General features: G+C 43.8%; 1 protein-coding gene across 4 annotated transcripts in view; it reads left to right on the forward strand.

Annotated features, from left to right (window-relative positions):
- Positions 1-2883: 2883 nt before the first annotated feature.
- igsf11 (immunoglobulin superfamily member 11) overlaps positions 2884-19680 on the forward strand; it is a 344662-nt gene continuing 327865 nt past the window's right edge. For 3 of the 4 annotated variants that reach the window (XM_070893379.1, XM_070893383.1, XM_070893382.1), the window contains exon 1: positions 2884-3129. In XM_070893379.1, coding sequence (XP_070749480.1) covers positions 3066-3129 — 64 coding nt within the window. In that variant the 5' untranslated portion in view covers positions 2884-3065. The remainder of the gene's footprint in view (positions 3130-19680) is intronic. The other variant, XM_070893381.1, reaches the window with a different exon arrangement.

Here is a 19680-nt window from a genome sequence, read left to right on the forward strand (position 1 = left end):
TTGGCTAGTGTGGAGATCGCATCATACAAGAGATAGGCACTGTTTAATATAAGTCATGATTTAGGTGGTCTCCTGGATTAGACTTGATCATTCAGGAGACTACATGGTACCTAGGGGTTATGGAGTCTCTTGACCTGGTTCATAGGGTGTCACAATTGTATGGGATAGGCTAGATGAATCAGCTGATCTTTTTCTGTCCAATATTTTCATATGGTTGTATGTGACTCTTTTCTATCTGGTACTTAACAGGTAGCAATGCATGCAGACGGGTGGGGAGTCACCTAACATATGACATTTAACTTCTTGTGAGGAGGCGATCCCGGAGATTCTGGTTGTGGGCATAATAGAGGAAGTGGGAAGGTTGAGGTTGGGGGCCTCCCCAAATTTACAGCTAATATCATCCTTTGTTATTCATTCTTTATCTCTTTATTTAGTGACTCATTCACAGGCATGCACAGAAGCAATGGAACATAACACACTTGAATGTCTTGCCATGTAAGGGGTGCCTTACAGCCAATATTCTAAAATTTGTTCTCCTGCTCCATGAGTTTTATAGGGAATATGAATGCTAAGTCCCACACAAGACCCTCAATATGTTCAAAATACAAAAAAAAAATCCCAACATGTAGCCTAAGGTAGTGGAAGGATATCTGGCAAAATTTCCCTCTTCATTAGTATGTGCACATCTATAAATTAGATTGGATTGTACCATTTAATGTCTCGGGTTTATATATACAATGTCTAAGTTAGCTTACTTACCATAGTCTGAGATCTATCATGATTAAACCTGTCTGTATTTGATATCTTCATCTTTCTTTTGATATATTTCTAATTAGCTAATCTGTCGCGTACTATTAGTTTTCTCTTTTGAAAGTTATACAGTACTGTATTTTCAGTACTTCGTTGTTGAAATGTTATGCTCTTTCATATGCCGTCTAACTTTGCATTCTTAAATTCTCTTGAAACATTTTAAGACACTTACCATTATGAAAACCATCAATATCTTTCACTACCCAAAACCTTTCATTTTGAAGCATTAAAGGCTTTTTCATTTAGATAACTAGAGTTTTATATTAAATACCTTTAAATTACATAGAAAGAATCTGCTGGTTATGTAGCTCCTTTCTCATGTGTCACTTAAGCAACTGACATGTCTTAGAAAGATGTAGCTGTAAATTTGTGGGAAATTTAGTAAGATAGCATGCTGTACGGATAACAGAGTCAAGAAAGCTCAGTACACAATGTCCTCAGCCATAAGACTGTCTGGCTCCTTGTTCTTATCCAACACTCAAGGCCACTTAACCCAAAAATAGAAGTCGTTCTTTGTTTGGTCAACACCACCTGCTAGCAAACTGGCCATTTAATCTGAACATTTAAATCATATTCGGACTTAAACTCCTTTGTTGAACTAGAGCTTCCCCACAAGTTTCCAATAGGAGATTGTTGGTAAAGCTCAAGGTGTAGCCTCAACTGAGAACTTTGCAACACATGGTCTACAGTAGCAAGCACCAGGAGGTGAGGAGAAATTTCTTCTCTCAGAGGGTTGTGGATATGTGGAATTCGCTGCCTCAGAGAGCTGTGGAATAAATTTAAGACAGAAATAGATAATTTCTTAAACAATAAGGGAATACGAGGTTATGGAAAACGGGCAGGGAAGTGGACCTGAGTCCATGATCAGATCAGCCACGATTGTATTAAATGGCGGAGCAGGCTCGAGGGGCCGTATGGCCAACTCCTGTTCCTATTTCTTATGCTCTTATACATCAACTTAGGGGGCGGAGAGCAGGAAGGTCAGTTAGTGAGTTCCAGAAGGGAGCACTTGGTGATGCACAGAGTGTAGGCGTGGAACAGCAAATGCAGGGCGAGGTTATGTAAGATATAGCAGGCAACAATAATCTTAAACATGGCTGACGTAGCTGTGTGCCTCGTCAGATCTTGTAAATATAAAACACTAGTTTATAAAAAGAGTTCAGGGAGCACTTGACCTGCTTTAATGTGAAACTTTTCAATGTGCATCCTTCAAAATGGACTCCCTCAACAACCTGAAGGTGACATTTTTTGGAAATGGCTTTCTGGTTGGAGGGGATTGATGCTAAGCATTTACAACAACAACTTGTATTTATATAGCACCTTTAACGTAGTAAAACGCCCCAAGGCGCTTCAAAGGAGTATTATAAGACAAAAAAATTTGACAAGATCACAAGATAAATACAAACAATGAAGCAGTCCATAATTCTTGCCGTTCGTCTTAACATATTCTTAGCATGACTGATGGTACATAAATAAGTTTCTATTTTCCTCATATAAAGGAGGCTAGTTGAATCGAAGACTGAAGATTCAGAGAGAATCCCTGACATAGGAGTCTTTTCCCTTGATGTAGAAGCAGTGTCTTTGAAGAAATTACATCTCCATCTGTCTAGCTGTATGCTTTGCCACCTTTCAAACCTGTATCCTTATTGATTTCTGAATAGGCATGCGACCCTTTCTGCAGACTGCACGTCTCTTAGCAGAGCAGCCTCCATTTTGACCACAGCTACTTTTTGAAAAGACACATAAAATAGAAGAGAAATTCCTGAGCCTGTCACAGTGATAAAGCACCCTATAATACTACATTTGTTTTTACTGTAGCAACTATCGCTATAGCAAGCATCAACAAATACAATTCAATGTACAAAAAGCTCTTGGAGATAGTTCAATGCAAGAAAAATTGATATTAAAAAAACCCCCAGCATTGCTATAAAACTTCTGCGCACAGTGCATGTGTAAGTGGGATTGGACAAGATTCGCAACTTGCAGACAATGGGCAGAGGGCGCTGTGGGTGGGGGGCGCGCTTGTTGCTAGGTTACGGGAGGCGGCTGTCAATCAATGGCAATCAAAGGCTGCGCGAGGCTCTGGGGTGGAATCGCGAGCAACTCACCGGCAATACCGGCAAATTAACCCTGAGACACCCGACACAAGCACAGCCAGCAGCGGCGAGGCTTCGCTCCGCTGCAGTGCAGGCACTCTGCTACTTGGCCAGAGCCAGAGCTTTGCTTCTCTCGTCCAGTCTTTGCCGTGTCCTGAGATGGTGCTGAAACGGGCTGATTGGAACCTGTGGATTGCTTGTCTTTGGATAGTTTGCTTCGAAGGTAAGATTTAATATGTTTTTTTTAAAGTGCAACCAAGTATCAGCACTCTTAAATCATTTGCCGACGGAGTGACGGGTTGTGTTGTTGGAGAAAGATCACGAGGAAAGTTGACAAAATACTTTGCTAAAATGAAGCCTTGTTTCAGGTTCTTTATTTTACTTGTTTATTCCTGGTTGTTGTGGTTTTGATCATTTTTTTAAATGGAAATAAGACCAAGATTTGAATGGACGGAGCTGTTTACTCCGGATATTTATTTAATTTATTAGAATTAGTGAACGTTGCTGAGTTGCTATCTGTACCAGTCACCCATCCAAAGTGGAGTCAGTTATTGGACGGGCCAGTTGGAAATTACACATTTTTATTCCTGCGCTGCTAACATACTTGAGAGTGCCAGCAGTCAGCAATATTTTGAGGATTAGTGAAGGGGTTTGGCAAAAAAAAAATCACTGAAGATCCAAGATATGCGTGTGCAATGATAAATACGAAACCCGGTGCTCGCAATTTGCAAGATTGTTTGTTTGTGACCGGAAACAGAGGAAAAACAAGGTTTTTGATTATTGAGGATCATTCGGAAGTTGCATGAAATGATTTGTTAAACGTTGGTCATGTTTAAGATGAACACAATCAAATGTCGGTTGTATTTTCAGAGATCTATGTGGGTTTTTTTGTCAGAACTTGTAGAGAAGTAATTTGCAATTACATTAGCATGACTTAGAATTTCCGGTTCATTGAATTAAACAAAATTAAAATCAGGTGCTATGAGCGAAAAATACATGTTTTTGGAGAGCTCTCGTAAACATGTGCCAGTAATGGGTTGACCGTGAGGCATGGATTAAACAGCACACTACATACTGTATTTAGAGAAGCACTGCACTCGTAGGTCTTACAGTTTTTACAGTACTGGTTTACAGAATTTGTTTGTGATGAGTTACATTATTGGTCAGTAAAGCTTTACTCATTGTCTGTTGGCATGTTTGCAAGTTCTTTCAATTCTTGTGTAAGTCTACTAAAGGGTCTTTGCATTTTTGTCTGCCAGAGGAACAAGAACTGTTTATCGGTTTTGTCGTCGTGACGTTGCGATTAAGTAACGAAGTGATTCATTTTGACACAATTTAGATTGTCATAGGGAGTGTTTAGGTCAAGGTAAATCTCTGAAGAGGAAAGTTAAGGCTGTAGAGCAGAATAGCAATTTGGGTAAAATCAAGCTGATTGTGCCAGGAAGGGGACAGAGACATTAGTGATGAAGGCCACCTTCAGGGAAAAATAGCAAAAAGTTAAAATTTAAAGGCGCTAGATCTGAATGCACGAAGCAAGATAGATGAAGTAATTGCATAAAAAGTGATAAATGGGTTTGATCTAGTAGCTATTACTGAGACGTGGTTACAGGGTGACCAAAGTTGAGAACTAAATATTTTTGGGTACTTGACTTTTAGAAAAGATAGGCAAAATGGAAAAGGAGGTGGATTAGCCCTGAGTGGGAAATTAGATTAAGAGATATGACCGTAGATAAGCAATGACAAACATTTAAAGAAATAATTCATTATTCTCAATGAATATACATTCCCTTGAGGAATCAAAACTCTACTGGAAAAGTGGTATAACCATGGCTAACGAGAGAAGGGTAGTATTACATTAAAAGAAGAGGCTTACAGTATTGCCAAAAAGAGTAGTAAACTTGAGGATTGGGAGAGTTTTAAAAAATCAGCAAAAGATGATCAAAAAATAAAGAGGGAGAAAATAGAATGAGAGTAAACTAGCAAGAAATCTAAAAACAGATTGCAAGAGCTTTTACAAGTATGTAAAAAGGAACAGATTAGTGAAATTAAACATTGATCCCTTGGAGACAGAGACAGAAGAAATTCTAATAGGGAATAAGAAAATGGCAGAGACATTAAGCAAATATTTTGTGTCTGTCTTCACAATAGAAGACACACAGAACACACCGGAAATTGTGGGGAACTAAGGATTTACTGAGAGTGAGGAAATAAACGTAATTAATATTAGTAAAGAAAAAGTACTGGAGAAATTAATGAGACTATAAGCCAAACAATCCCTTGGACCTGCTGGCCTACATCCTAGGTTTTTAAAAGCAGTGGCTACAGAGAAAGTGGATTTGATCTTTCAGAATTCCCTAGATTCTAGAATGATCCCTACAGATTGGAAGGTAGCAAATATAAAATCCCTGTTCAAGAAAGGAGGGAAAGAGAGTATAATGTAGAGAAGTACAAAATTATCCACTTTGATAGGAAGAATGGAAAGTCAGAATATTTTTAAATGTGAGCAACTAGTAAATGTTGGGATTCAGAGTGATTTGGGTGTCTTTGTGAATGAATCACACAAATTTACCCTGCAGATACAGCAAGCAATTAGGAAGGCAAATGGTATGACTGTTTATTGCAAGGGGGTTGGAGTACAAAAGTCTTGCTGCAATTATATTGGGCTTTGGTGAAACCACACCTGAAATACCATGTACAGCTTTGGTCTCCTTATTTAAAGAAGTAAATATTTGCTTTCGAGGGGTTGCAACGAAGGTTCACTAGATTGATTCCTGGGATGAGAGGGCTGTCCTATGAGGAGGCATTGCGTAGATTGGGCCTATACTCTCGAGTTTAGAAGAGTGAGAAGTGATCTCATTGAAGCACATAACATTCTTAGAGGGCTTGACAGGCTAGATGCAGGGAGGATGTTTCCCCTGGTTGGAGAGTCTCAAACTCACAATAAGGGACAATCATTTAGGGGGGAGTGTGCGCTGGTGGGGGGGCCTGACGTCTGCGCTGAAAAAACAATGTCCCCCTTCTGCGAATTTGCGCAAAATAAAGGACATTTTTTACGTGATTGCTATGGGCACATATGCCCAGTACATTTCCTGGTCTGCGTTCAGCCATTTTTAAAGAGCCAGTTGTATTTGAGAACTTTCATTCTCATTGGAAAAATCGGAGCTGCAATGCGGATCAAGGACCAAGAATTTCTTACAGGATGAAGTGGAGGCACTGGTTACTGTAGTTAAGACTAGATGGCATGAGCTGGACACCAGCAGTGGTCACACAAAAGTTTCACCAAAAGAAATAAAGAAACACTGGAACCAACTTGCAGAAGATTACTGTGCAATGGTGACCACCCCGAGATCTGGAGGCCAGTGCAAAAAGAAGTGGCAGGACCTTGGTAAGTAATATTTTCAATGGAATTGCAATTGTAAATGTGACCATCTGCATATGTCCTATCCAGCAGAAAGACACCCTCAAAAGTTTTATTTTCATCTTTGCAGAGGAAGGTGGCACACAACAAAAGGAAAAGAATTCGAACAGGAAGAGACCAGTCAAATCTCCATCCACTGACACCGTTGGAAGGCAGGGTCGCTGCTTTGATGGGTCCTGCTTGGAGAAAAGCAACCACCACTGCATAAGCTAGGCCCACACTCGAGGGAGAGGGCAAGTCCTGCAAATTCCACTTTTCTAGCCTTGTTAAGTACTGCGCGAGCTAGCCATGCTTCAGTTCATTGGGATGTCTCCATCAGCTACACTTCGGTTGATGCAATGTGCTATAATTCATCGTGGTCCTTCAAATCAACCTGCTGCCTGCGCTGTGTGAGTCTACACATGCCACCCTCCTCTGCTACTAACCATTTGTCTGTTACATCTTGCAGAACTTGAGGCCAACCCTGACGAGGTTGAAGCCAATGCAGAAGATTCAGACGTGGATGAGCCTGAAGAGTAGAACCTCTTCCAATCCCACCTTCCAGACCAAGAGCATGGGGGTGAAGGGGAGGTGATAGATGAAGCCCTTACTGTTATACTCACTTTGGAGGAGGTGCAGGTTCCGCCCATTGAGGTGCCAGCCTCTTTCGTGTGGTACGAGTGTTGCTGGGACATTCCATGGTTTCCCACCGTCCGAGGCTGCGGGTCCCAGTAGGGTGGAGTGAGGCACACCCAGGACGAGGAGGGGAAGGAGAGCTCGGCAACGCTCTCCTGAGGTGCAAGATCGAATAGATGTGGTTCAGATGATGGCAATGAGTGTGGAGAGCATTGACCTTACGCGATCACTCTTGGACACCATCAATGAGATGGGTGATGAGGTATCCGGACTGTTGGGAGAAGTAACAACACTCTCTAGAAATGAGAACGCTGTCCGGGAACATGAGGGAGGGAATGTCGCAGGTAGCTGACACACTGTTGCTCAACATGAAGGAGGGCATGTCGCAGGTAGCTGAGACACTGTTGGTGAACATGAGAGAGGGAATGTTGCAGGTAGTTGAGGCACTGTCAGGGTACATAAGGGAGGGAATGTCGGAGTTAGCTGCTGCAATAAGGGAACACGCCCAGACCCCACGCCCATTGACAGAATCAACTGCCACTCCCACTCCGATCCCAGGCCAGCCTCTGAAGAGTCCCAAGCCAGGTCTTCCATATTATCCCCCATATCAAGAAGTGGACATTACCGAGATGTTTGAAAGAATAAGCTTGGTACCAACCTGAGAAACGCTGCGCCACCACCTGTGGGCAGGGGTGGAGACAACAAGACCAAGCGCAACGGGCGGTCTTAGAATAAGGTGGAGAGGAGAGATGGGTGCAGCCTTTCTTTGTTGTTGTTGTTGTAACTGTTCTCAAATTAGAAGTTTTTTCTAAATTATGTAAATTTACAAGTTTGTAAGTGATCTTAACTGAAAACTTTAAAGTTTGATACAAGAATATTTTCATTTAAGTACAAACAAATGTTGAACTTTTGAATAAAATATATTTTAAATTATAACTGAATCATTTCCATTATTTGTTCCATTAACACAACACGACGTTACGGAACAGGTCCAAACAGTAAACATGGTCCATTTGGAATAGTTGCCGCTGAGCCTTCAGGCAGCAAAGCCCGCCATCGTGCTCTGGGTTCAGATAGTTGCATGGCGTCCTCGTCATATGCGTCTTACTCATCATCAAACACTCTCCTCTCAGGTAGATCTTCTTCTACCAGTTGCTACTGCCTCATGATGGCTAAGTTATGCAGCACACAACAGTGAGCTGACCGACAATCTCAGGAGAGTATTGCAAGTAGCTTCCGGAATGGTCCAGGCATCGGAAATGCTGTTTCAAGATGCTAATGGTTCTCTATTATGCTGCGCGTCGCAATGTGCGACATGTTGTATTCCCGATCACCTTCCGTCTGGGTTACGCGTAGGGGAGTCATGAACCAGGTGGCGAGGCTGTACCCTTTGTCTCCCAGTAGCCAGCTCTGCCCTTCTAGCTGCTGCTGAAACATGGCAGATATAGTGCTCACGTGTAGAATGAACGCATCATGGGTGCTCCCAGGGTATCTTGCATCAACTGACATGATGCGATGCATGTCGTCACACACAAGCTGTACATTAATGGAGTGGAAGCCTTTTCTGTACCTGTGCATCTCTGCATCCTCCAAAGGTGCTCGCAAGGTGATGTGGGTACATTGAATGCAGCCCTGTACCTTTGGCAAGCCAGCAATCCTGGCGAAGCCCACAGTGCTTTCACACATTGTCTGGGCAGTCATGGGGAAACGTTATGTAGTCATTGCAGCACTATAGGCTCAGAGGAATCACCTGCCGAATGCAGATATGTGTTGCATGTTGAGAAATGGCATACACATCTTCAGTTGTGGCCTGGAACAATCCAGATGCATAGAATGAAAGTGCAACTGTAACCTTCACTTCAATTGATAAAGCAGTCTTCTTGATGTTTCTAGGTTACAGGTCTGCTTTTACTAACTCTCAGATCTCAGTTACAATTTATTTGCAGAAAGGCAGCCTTCTCACAACTCTGCATCATTCTGGTCGGTACAGGTATGAACGCCTGTCTCCATATACCCAACATGGGTAAGGCCTCCTGCCCATCACCCTACGTGCTCTGAGATTCCTCATGTGATGATATCGAATCAGTTGTCTCCTCCGCAGCACCATCATGCAGAAGGCTTGCACGAGGTATGGCATTCAGTATTGCCCCCATGATTAAATTGTACCTTTGCAAGAAGCTCAAAACGGAAGGCAGGGCGAGCTTCTTTGTTGTCTCTCTCCCGAAGGTCGATGCCCTAGAATGGACCACACCCAGGTCTGAGCATGCGCTCCTGCCCCCCCCACCCCTCCAGTTCCCGGGCTTCATTTGTTCATTTGATGCTGCTTGCTGCATAGTATAAGGCTTCTCGTGCCTTCATTTCAGCTTCCACACCCCCACCCCTCCCCTCCGTGCTTCCTTTGAAGCCGAGCCCAGAGCCCGCCGCAGCTCCGACCCACGAGCCCGGTTTGGAGACATTCGCTGGTGGCGTGGCGCTTTTTAAAAAAAAAAAAATCCAAAATTAAAGAATTGCATGAAACTTCCATTTTCTGCGTTTTCAGTTGGAAAAAATTAAGCTTTGTGATGCACATGTGTTCTTGACTCCCTCCAAAACTTCACCGAAAAACAATGGCATCTTTCTGTGCTGATTTTTTTTTACTGTGCGTTGGTTTTTCTTAAGTGCCCAGAAGGTTTTTTGGGAGTAGTCACATACGCCGTCCTAAGAATAATGTAAGTTGGTCAAACTTGCATAAATGTGAAAAATGGTGCAGACATCAGGTTACGCCCCCATGACGTTAAAAAAAATGAATGTAAAAAAATTGTAACTGAGTTACGCTGGCCAGCAATCTTTGGCGAAACTTGGATTTTTAAAATTTAGGCCAAAAAAAGCAGCGCACGCCAGAAAAACGTGCAAATCACTGGGGAATATTGAGCCCCTTGTCTGCTTGTTTCATGATTTGAGACAGTGGGCTGGCAATATGGCACTACTGTATGTCATTTTAAATGGTTGCTGTTGCTGGTGTAAAAGTTGTTGTTGTAAAATTTGCTCACTGATGAAAAGGTCGCGCTCCAAGTAGTTTGTGACCCGCTAAGTACACAAAATTAGAGGGAACATTGAAGACATCTCCTCCTTAAGAGAAACTTGATTAATAGACTGACAGGACTATTATAGGTTTATTAATGTACCTGGACGCCATCACTGCAAGAAGTTTCTGAATCAGGTTAGGCCATGATTAGTGCCCAATCAGGAAAAAAAAAGTCAGTTTAGTTAGAGAAGTTCTCAATTGTACAGTTTTTAATAGACAGTTGCATGACAATCACCTTACCATATATTCTTACATACAAGATAACCTGCCCCTATTCCCTGCCCACCTTGTTTCTTTCCAGTCAAAACAAAAGAATTGATCCATTTGTAAGATCTCCTATCAGTGACTATGGTGCCCGAGAGAGTGGGAAATTGAATTCTGACTGTTCCATGTACTACCAGCAGTGTGAACAGATAGGGAGTGGAAAACTTGGAGCTTGAGAGAGGGGAATTGGAGACTTGGATCCAAAAATATGCAATCTGGAGTGGGCTAGGAGTTGGTGAGTGTACTCTCCAGACTGAGTTACAGTAGCATCCACCACAAAACTTGCCACTTTTAACCCCCCCAAAATGACCTACATTTCTAGTCTTCTACATGAGTATGTACATGGAGGCCAAGATTACTCGGCATTACTTTCTCCGTACTTTCAGCAGGAATCTGAGGGAATACACCCAAGCTCTGCCGGGATCTGGATACGATCGGTTTTGGCTTTGGGAGTTTTCAGGCCAATTTATTAAGACGATAGATGAAATGGAAATTATGCAAAACTTCTTTTGTGAGAATCTAGCACCATCATCTGGGGCATAATTGTTAAGAATAAGATCGAGAAATATAAATTGTAGAAGATTTTATTCACATTTCAACAATATTCTATGCTGCTATCATTTTTTGACCAGAGCTACCAATTTCTGACGACATCATCAGCATTTATATAGTGCCTTTAACATAGTAAAACATCCCAAGGTGCTTTGCAGGAGAATAATCAAACAAAACTGACACCAAGCCAAATACGACAAAAGTTTTAAGGAACATCTTAAAGGAGGAGAGAGATCTGAAACTAGGCAGAGAAGTTTAGGGAGGCAATTCCAAAGATTAGGGGCTCGATAGCTGAAGGTACAGACGCTTATGATGGGGATGGGGGGGGGGAAGGAAGTCGGGATTGCACATGAGGCCATAATTGGAGGAATGCAGAGTTGTCAGAAGGTGTTGGGGTTGGACACGGTTAGAAGTAAGGAGAGGAAAGGCGCTGGAGGGATTTGAACGCAAGGATGAGACTTTTATTTTCACAAATGTAGGTCAGCGAGCTTAGGAAGTGATGAGAACAGGATGTGTACAGATACATGTTAGCCACCAGAACTTGAAAGTTTAACATTCTTTTTTTAACACGATGGCCACAGTTTTCAACTTGGTGGTCATGTTAGTTTCCTGATCAAATACAAACAGAGCTGTGTACTGTGTAAATAGATGTGTGAGCTAGAGATTAAACAGCCAATTAAGTACAGTGAATGTTGAATCATTTAAGAAGTGGAACATGATTATCGTTTTGGAAAGTAGCAGAAACTTACAGGCTAGATCTGAGGTGAAAGGGGTAGAAATATATGAAGCGAATACAAATTCACACTACAGACCCACAACTGTAAGGAGCTAGATGAACCCAATTACTTTTCTATAACACATGTCACATTACAGGAAGCATGCAACTTATACAGGTTAAACCTACTCTTTTATGTACTTCATAAACAATTTGGTTCATATGACCACAGTAATAAAGTGCTCATAGTCTATATTAAAATCCATAAATGTATGCCATTTTTCAAATTGTAAGACATAAAGCATATACATCATAAAATATATATGATTGGCACTTATTTGAAGGATTCCTGATGACTCAGTTTTCCATAAACAATTACTCCCATTGATCTTTGCCTGCCATTTTTTATTCTGTACATATATACAGGTGGCATTGGTAATTTTGATTGAATCATTTGAATACTGGAAAATATAGTTGATATCACACATTACAGTTGGTAATCTGCAAACGCTGAAAATACTGAAGGATGGAATAATGGCCAATCTAACCTTTTGCGGAAGTGAACCAAAAGAGTTTAGGGAGAGGTTAGGAGATTTTTTTAAAAAAAAAGCATTGGGTCATTAGAACGTGTGCGCCAGCAGGAGTAGTGGTGGAAGAAGGGATGTGGATAAATATTTGAAAAGGAGTTTTCTTTTTATAAAGTGTATGGAGAAAGGGCATGGGGAATGGGACCAAGTGCTAGTTCACTGGTGGTATGGACAGAATGACCTCTTTCAGAGCTGTAAAAATTCTATGGGCTCAATTTTCCCCAGTGATTTGCTCCGTTATTTTGGCACGCATCGCTTTTTTTGGCCTAAATGGAAAAAAAATCCAAGTTTCCCCAAAGATTGTGCCCCAACGTAACTCAGTTACGATTTTTTTTAGCTGGTTTCTTTTTTGCATCATAGGGGGTGTAACCTGATGTCTGCCAGTTTTTCACAATTGTGCAAGTTTGGCCACCTTACATTTCTCCTAGAATGGTGTGTATGTGACCTCTCCCAAAAAACTTCTAGGCACGTAAGAAAAAGCGGTGCAGAACGACGCCATTGTTTTTAGGCGAAGTTTTGGAGGGTGACAAGAACACACAAATATGCATCATCAAGCTTAATGTTTTCCAACCGAAAATGCAGAGAATGGAAGTTTCATGCAATGATTTAAGCTTTGATTTTTTTTTTTTTAAAGTGCCACGCCACCAGCGAATGTCTCTAAACTGGGCTCAAAGGTCGGAGCGTCGGCCGGCAGAATTGGTCCCTCGGTTCTGGGCTCGGCTTCAAAAGAATCCCAGGGGAGCTGGGGCGGGGGGTAGTGGAAGCCGAACTGAAGGGATGTGAACCCTTACTATGCCACGATGCATCAAAAGAAGCCCATGGTGGGTGGAAGCCGAACTGAAGGCTTGAGAAGCCTTGCACTATGCAGCAAGCAGCATCAAATGAAGCCTGGGGGGGTGGGCAGGAGTGTTTCCCAATCTTAAGTAAGCCCATTGCGCATGCTCAAACCTGGGTATGTCCATACTTGGACATCAACCTTTGGGAGAGAGACAACAAAGAAGCTTGTGCTGCCTGCCGTTTTGAGCTTCTTGCAAAGGTACAATTTAATCATGGGGGCAATACTGACAATGCAATACCTCGTGCAAGCCTTAAGAATAGAAAAACATAAGAAATAGGAGCAGGAGTAGGCCATATGGCCCCTCGAGCCTGCTCCGCCATTTAATACGATCATGGCTGATCCGATCATGGACTCGGGTCCACTTTCCTGCCTGCTCTCCATAACCCCTTATTCCCTTTATCGTTTAAGAAATTGTCTATTTCTGTCTTAAATTTATTCAATGTCCCAGCTTCCACAGCTCTCCGAGGCAGCGAATTCTACAGATTCACAGCCCTCAAGAAATTTCTCCTCATCTCAGCTTTAAATGGGCGGCCCCTTATTCTAAGATTATGCCCTCTGTTTCTAGTCGTCCCTATCAATAGAAACATCCTCTCTGCATCCACCTTGTCAAGCCCCCTCATAATCTTATACATTTCGATAAGATCACCTCTTATTCTTCTGAATTCCAGTGAGTAGAGGCCCAACCTACTCAACCTTTCCTCATAAGTTAACCCCCTCATCTCTGGAATCAACCTTGTGAACCTTCTCTGAACTGCCTCCAAAACAAGTATATCCTTTCATAAATATGGAAACCAAAACTGCACGCAGTATGCCAGGTGTGGCCTCATCAATACCCTGTACAACTGCAGCAAGACTAACCTGCTTTTATACTCTCCCTTTTGCAATAAAGGCCAAGATTCCATTGGCCTTCCTGATCAATTGTTGTACCTGCATACTAACCTTTTATGTTTCATGCACAAGGACCCCCAGGTCCCACTGTACTGCAGCACTTTGCAATCTTTCTCCATTTAAATAATAACTTGCTCTTTGGTTTTTCTGCCAAAGTGCATGACCTCACACTTTCCAACATTATACTCCATCTGCCAAATTTCTGCCTGATGGTGCTGCGGAGGTGACAATTGATTCGACATCATCGCATGAGGAACCTCGGAGCATGTAGGATGATGGGCAGGAGGTCTTACCCATGACAGGTATATCGAGACAGGCATTCGTACCTGCACCTGAATGATGCAGACTGTATAAGGAGGCTGCGTTTCCGCAAAGAAGTTGTAACCAAGATCTGTGAGTTAGTAGAAGCAGACCTGCAATCTGGAAGCGTCAGGAGGACCTCTTTGTCAGTTGAAGTGAAGTTTACAGCTGCACTTTCATTCTATGCATCTGGATTGTTCCAGGCCACAACTTGGGATGTGTGCGCCATTTCTCAACATGCAACACATCTGCATTTGGCAGATGGCTGCTGCACTTTATGCCCGGAGGAATGACTACGTAAAGTTCCGCATGACTGCCCAGGCAATGTGTGAAAGGGCTGTGTGCTTCTCCAGGATTGCTAGCTTCCCAAAGGTACAGGGCTGCATTGATTGCACCTACATCACATTGCGTGCACCTTTTCGAGGATTGCGAGGTGTACAGGAACAGAAAAGGCTTCCACTCTGTTAATGTGCAGCTCGTGTGTGACGACATGCAATGCATCATGTTAGTTGATGCAAGATACCCTGGGAGCACCCATGATGCGTTCATCCTATGCGAGAGCACTATATCTGCCATGTTTCAGCAGCAGCCAGAAGGGCAGAGCTGGCTACTGGGAGACACAGGGTATGGCCTCGCCACCTGGCTCATGACTCCCCTATGCCTAACCCGGGCGGAAGCTGACTGCGAATACAACATGTCGCACATTGCGACGCGCAACATGATAGAGAGGACCATTGGTATCGTCAAATAGCGTTTCTGATGCCTGGAGCATTCCGGAGGCTACTTGCAATACTCCCCTGCGATTGTCAGTTAGTTCACTGTTGTGTGCTGCATAACTTAGCCATCATGAGGCAGCAGCAGCTGGTAGTTGAAGACCCACCTTGTCATGTATGTAACCACAGTGGTACGAGTGTTGCTGGGACATTCCATGGTTTCCCACCGTCCGAGGCTGCGGGTTCCAGTGGGATGCAGCAAGGCACACCCAGGGCAAGGAGAGCTCGACAGCGTTCTCCTGAGGTGCAGGATCTAACTGATGTGGCTCAGATGATGGCAACGAGTGTGGAGAGCATTGACCTTACGTGATCACTCCTAGACCCCATCAGTGGGGTCGGTGATGATGTATCACAACTGTCGGGGAAAGTAACAACACGCTCACGAGAAATGGGAACACTGTCCGGGAACATGAGGGAGGGAATGTTCAGATGCCGACGAGACGAAAGGAGAACAACATCTTCCAATCCCACCCTCCAGACCAAGAGCATGCCAACCTTCAATGACTGATGTACCATGACACCCAGGTCTCGTTGCACCTCCCCTTTTCCTAATCTGTCACCATTCAGATAATAGTCTGTCTCTGTTTTTACCACCAAAGTGGATAACCTCACATTTATCCACATTATACTTCATCTGCCATGCATTTGCCCACTCACCTAACCTGTCCAAGTCACCCTGCAGCCTAATAGCATCCTCCTCGCAGCTCACACTGCCACCCAACTTTGTATCATCCGCAAATTTTGAGATACTACATTTAATCCCCTCGTCTAAATCATTAATGTACAGTGTAAACAGCTGGGGCCCCAGCACAGAACCTTGCGGTACCCCACTAGTCACTGCCTGCCATTCTGAAAAGTACCCATTTACTCCTACTCTTTGCTTCCTGTCTGACAACCAGTTCTCAATCCATGTCAGCACACTACCCCCAATCCCATGTGCTTTAACTTTGCACATTAATCTCTTGTGTGGGATCTTGTCGAAAGCCTTCTGAAAGTCCAAATATACCACATCAACTGGTTCTCCCTTGTCCACTCTACTGGAAACATCCTCAAAAAATTCCAGAAAATTTGTCAAGCATGATTTCCCTTTCATAAATCCATGCTGACTTGGACCTATCATGTCACCTCTTTCCAAATGCGCTGCTATGACATCCTTAATAATTGATTCCATCATTTTACCCACTACTGATGTCAGGCTGACCGGTCTATAATTCACTGTTTTCTCTCCCTCCTTTTTTAAAAAGTGGGGTTACATTGGCTACCCTCCACTCGATAGGAACTAATCCAGAGTCAATGGAATGTTGGAAAATGACTGTCAATGCATCCGCTATTTCCAAGGCCACCTCCTTAAGTACTCTGGGATGCAGTCCATCAGGCCCTGGGGATTTATTGGCCTTCAATCCCATCAATTTCTCCAACGCAATTTCCCGACTAATACGGATTTCCCTCAGTTCCTTCTCCTTACTAGACCCTCTGACCCCTTTTATATCCGGAAGGTTGTTTGTGTCCTCCTTCGTGAATACCGAACCAAAGTACTTGTTCAATTGGTCTGCCATTTCTTTGTTCCCCATTATGACTGCCCCTGATTCTGACTGCAGGGGACCTACGTTTGTCTTTACTAACCTTTTTTCTCTTTACATATCTATAGAAACTTTTGCAATCCGTCTTAATGTTCCCTGCAAGCTTCTTCTCGTACTCCATTTTCCCTGCCCTAATCAAACCCTTTGTCCTCCTCTGCTGAGTTCTAAATTTCTCCCAGTCCCTGGGTTCGCTGCTATTTCTGGCCAATTTGTATGCCACTTCCTTGGCTTTAATACTATCCCTGATTTCCCTTGATAGCCATGGTTGAGCCACCTTCCCTTTTTTATTTTTATGCCAGACAGGAATGTATAATTGTTGAATTTCATCCATGTGGTCTCTAAATGTCTGCCATTGCCCATCCACAGTCAACCCCTTAAGTATCATTCGCCAATCTATCCTAGCCAATTCACGCCTCATACCTTCAAAATTAGCCTTTAAGTTCTGGACCATGGTCTCTGAATTAACTGTTTCATTCTCCATCCTAATGTAGAATTCCACCATATTATGGTCACTCTTCCCCAAGGGGCCTCGCACAACGAGATTGCTAATTAATCCTCTCTCATTACACAACACCCAGTCTAAGATGGCCTCCCCCCTAGTTGGTTCTTCGACATATTGGTCTAGAAAACCATCCCTTATGCACTCCAGGAAATCCTCCTCCATCGTATTGCTTCCAGTTTGGCTAGCCCAATCTATGTGCATATTAAAGTCACCCATGATAACTGCTGCACCTTTATTGCATGCACCCCTAATTTCCTGTTTGATGCCCTCCCCAACATCACTACTACTGTTTGGAGGTCTGTACACCACTCCCACTAACGTTGTTTGCCCTTTGGTGTTCTGCAGCTCTACCCATATAGATTCCACATCATCCAAGCTAATGTCCTTCCGAACTATTGCATTAATCTCCTCTTTAACCAGCAATGCTACCCCACCTCCTTTTCCTTTTATTCTATCCTTCCTGAATGTTGAATACCCCTGAATGTTGAGTTCCCAGCCCTGATTATCCTGGAGCCACTTCTCCGTAATCCCGATCACATCATATTTGTTAACATCTATTTGCACATTTAATTCATCCACCTTATTATGGATACTCCTTGCATTAAGACACAAAGCCTTCAGGCTTGTTTTTTTTAACACCCTTTGTCCTTTTAGAATTTTGCTGTACAGTGGCACTTTTTGTTCTTTGCCTTGGGTTTCTCTGCCCTCCACTTTTCCTCATCTCCTTTCTGTCTTTTGCTTTTGTCTCCTTTTTGTTTCCCTCCATCTCCCTGCATTGGTTCCCATCCCCCTGCCATATTAGTTTAACTCCTCTCCAACAGCACTAGCAAACACTCCCCCTAGGACATTGGTTCCGGTCCTGCCCAGGTGCAGACCGTCTGGTTTGTACTGGTCCCACCTCCCCCAGAACTGGTTCCAATGCCCCAGGAATTTGAATCCCTCCCTGCTGCACCACTGCTCAAGCCACGTATTCATCTGCGCTATCCTGCGATTCCTACTCTGACTAGCACGTGGCACTGGTAGCAATCCCGAGATTACTACTTTTGAGGTCCTACTTTTTAATTTAGCTCCTAGCTCCTTAAATTCGTCTCGTAGGACCTCATCCCTTTTTTTACCTATGTTGTTGGTACCAATGTGCACCACGACAACTGGCTGTTCTCCCTCCCTTTTTAGAATGTCCTGCACCCGCTCCGAGACATTCTTGACCCTTGCACTAGGGAGGCAACATACCATCCTGGAGTCTCGGTTGCGGCCGCAGAAACGCCTATCTATTCCCCTCACAATTGAATCCCCTATCACTATCACTCTCCCACTCTTTTTCCTGCCCTCCTGTGCAACAGAGCCAGCCACGGTGCCATGAACTTGGTTGCTGCTGCCCTCCCCTGATGAGTCACCCCCCCCCCCCCCCCCCCCCCCCCCCAACAGTACTCAAAGCAGTGTATCTGTTTTGCAGGGGGATGACCCCAGGGGACCCCTGCACTACCTTCCTTGCACTACTCTTCCTGCTGGTCTTCCATTCCCTATCTGGCTGTGGACCCTTCTCCTGCGGTAAGACCAACTCGCTACATGTGCTACTCACGTCGTTCTCAGCATCGTGGATGCTCCAGAGTGAATCCACCCTCAGCTCCAATTCCGCAACGCGGTCCGTCAGGAGCTGGAGACGGATACACTTCCTGCACACGTAGTCGTCAGGGACACCGGAAATATCCCTGAGTTCCCACATGGTACAGGAGGAGCATATCACGTGACCGAGCTCTCCTGTCATGACTTAACCCTTAGATTAACTTAAATTGGCAACAACAATGCTAAAGTTTACTCACTGTTATAGGAGAAAAAAGAAAAACTATTCACCAATCACTTACCCCCTTGGCTGTGACGTCACCTTTCTGTTTCTTTCTACTTTTTTTGCCTTCTCCCTGTAGCTGCACAAGTACGCCTCTCCACGCACCTCCGACGCTGCTCCCGGTCTCACTGGCCTTTATAGGCCTCTCGCTGACCCTGGAACTCCCGCCTCTCCACGCACCTCCTCGACGCTGGGCCCGGTATCACTGGCCTTTATAGGCCTCTCGCCGACCCCGGAACTCCCGCCTCTCCACGCACCTCCTCGACGCTGGGCCTAGCTTGTGCAGTGGTGGTTGCTTTTCTCCAGGCAGGACCCATCAAAGCAGCAACCTGCTCTTCCAAGGAGAGTGTCAGTGGATGCAGATTTGACGGGCCTCCTCCTGTTCGAGTTCTTTCCCTTTTTGTTGTGTGCCACCTTCCTCTGCAAAGATGAAAATAGAACTTTTTTTTTAAAAAGAGAGGGTGTCTTTTTGCTGGGTGGGACACATACAGATGGTCACATTTACAATTGCAATTCCATTGAATTAATGAAAATATTTCTTACACTAACTACTTGACCAAGGTCCTGCTCCTTTTTGCACTGGCATCCAGACCTCTGGGTGGTCACCATTGCACAGTAATCTTCTGCAAGTTGGTTGCAGCATTTCTTCTTTTCATTTGGTGAAACTTTTATATGACCTCTGCTGGTGTCCAGTTCATGCCATGTGGCCTCAATTACAGCAACTCGTGCCTCCACCTCATCCTGTAAGAAATTCTTGGTCCTTGAGCCGTGTTACATCATGTATTGCAGCTCCGATTTTTCCAATGGGAATTAAAGTTCTCACACACAACTGGCT

This window comes from Pristiophorus japonicus, chromosome 11 (genome assembly GCF_044704955.1).
Source record: "Pristiophorus japonicus isolate sPriJap1 chromosome 11, sPriJap1.hap1, whole genome shotgun sequence".
NCBI classification, from domain to species: domain Eukaryota; kingdom Metazoa; phylum Chordata; class Chondrichthyes; family Pristiophoridae; genus Pristiophorus; species Pristiophorus japonicus.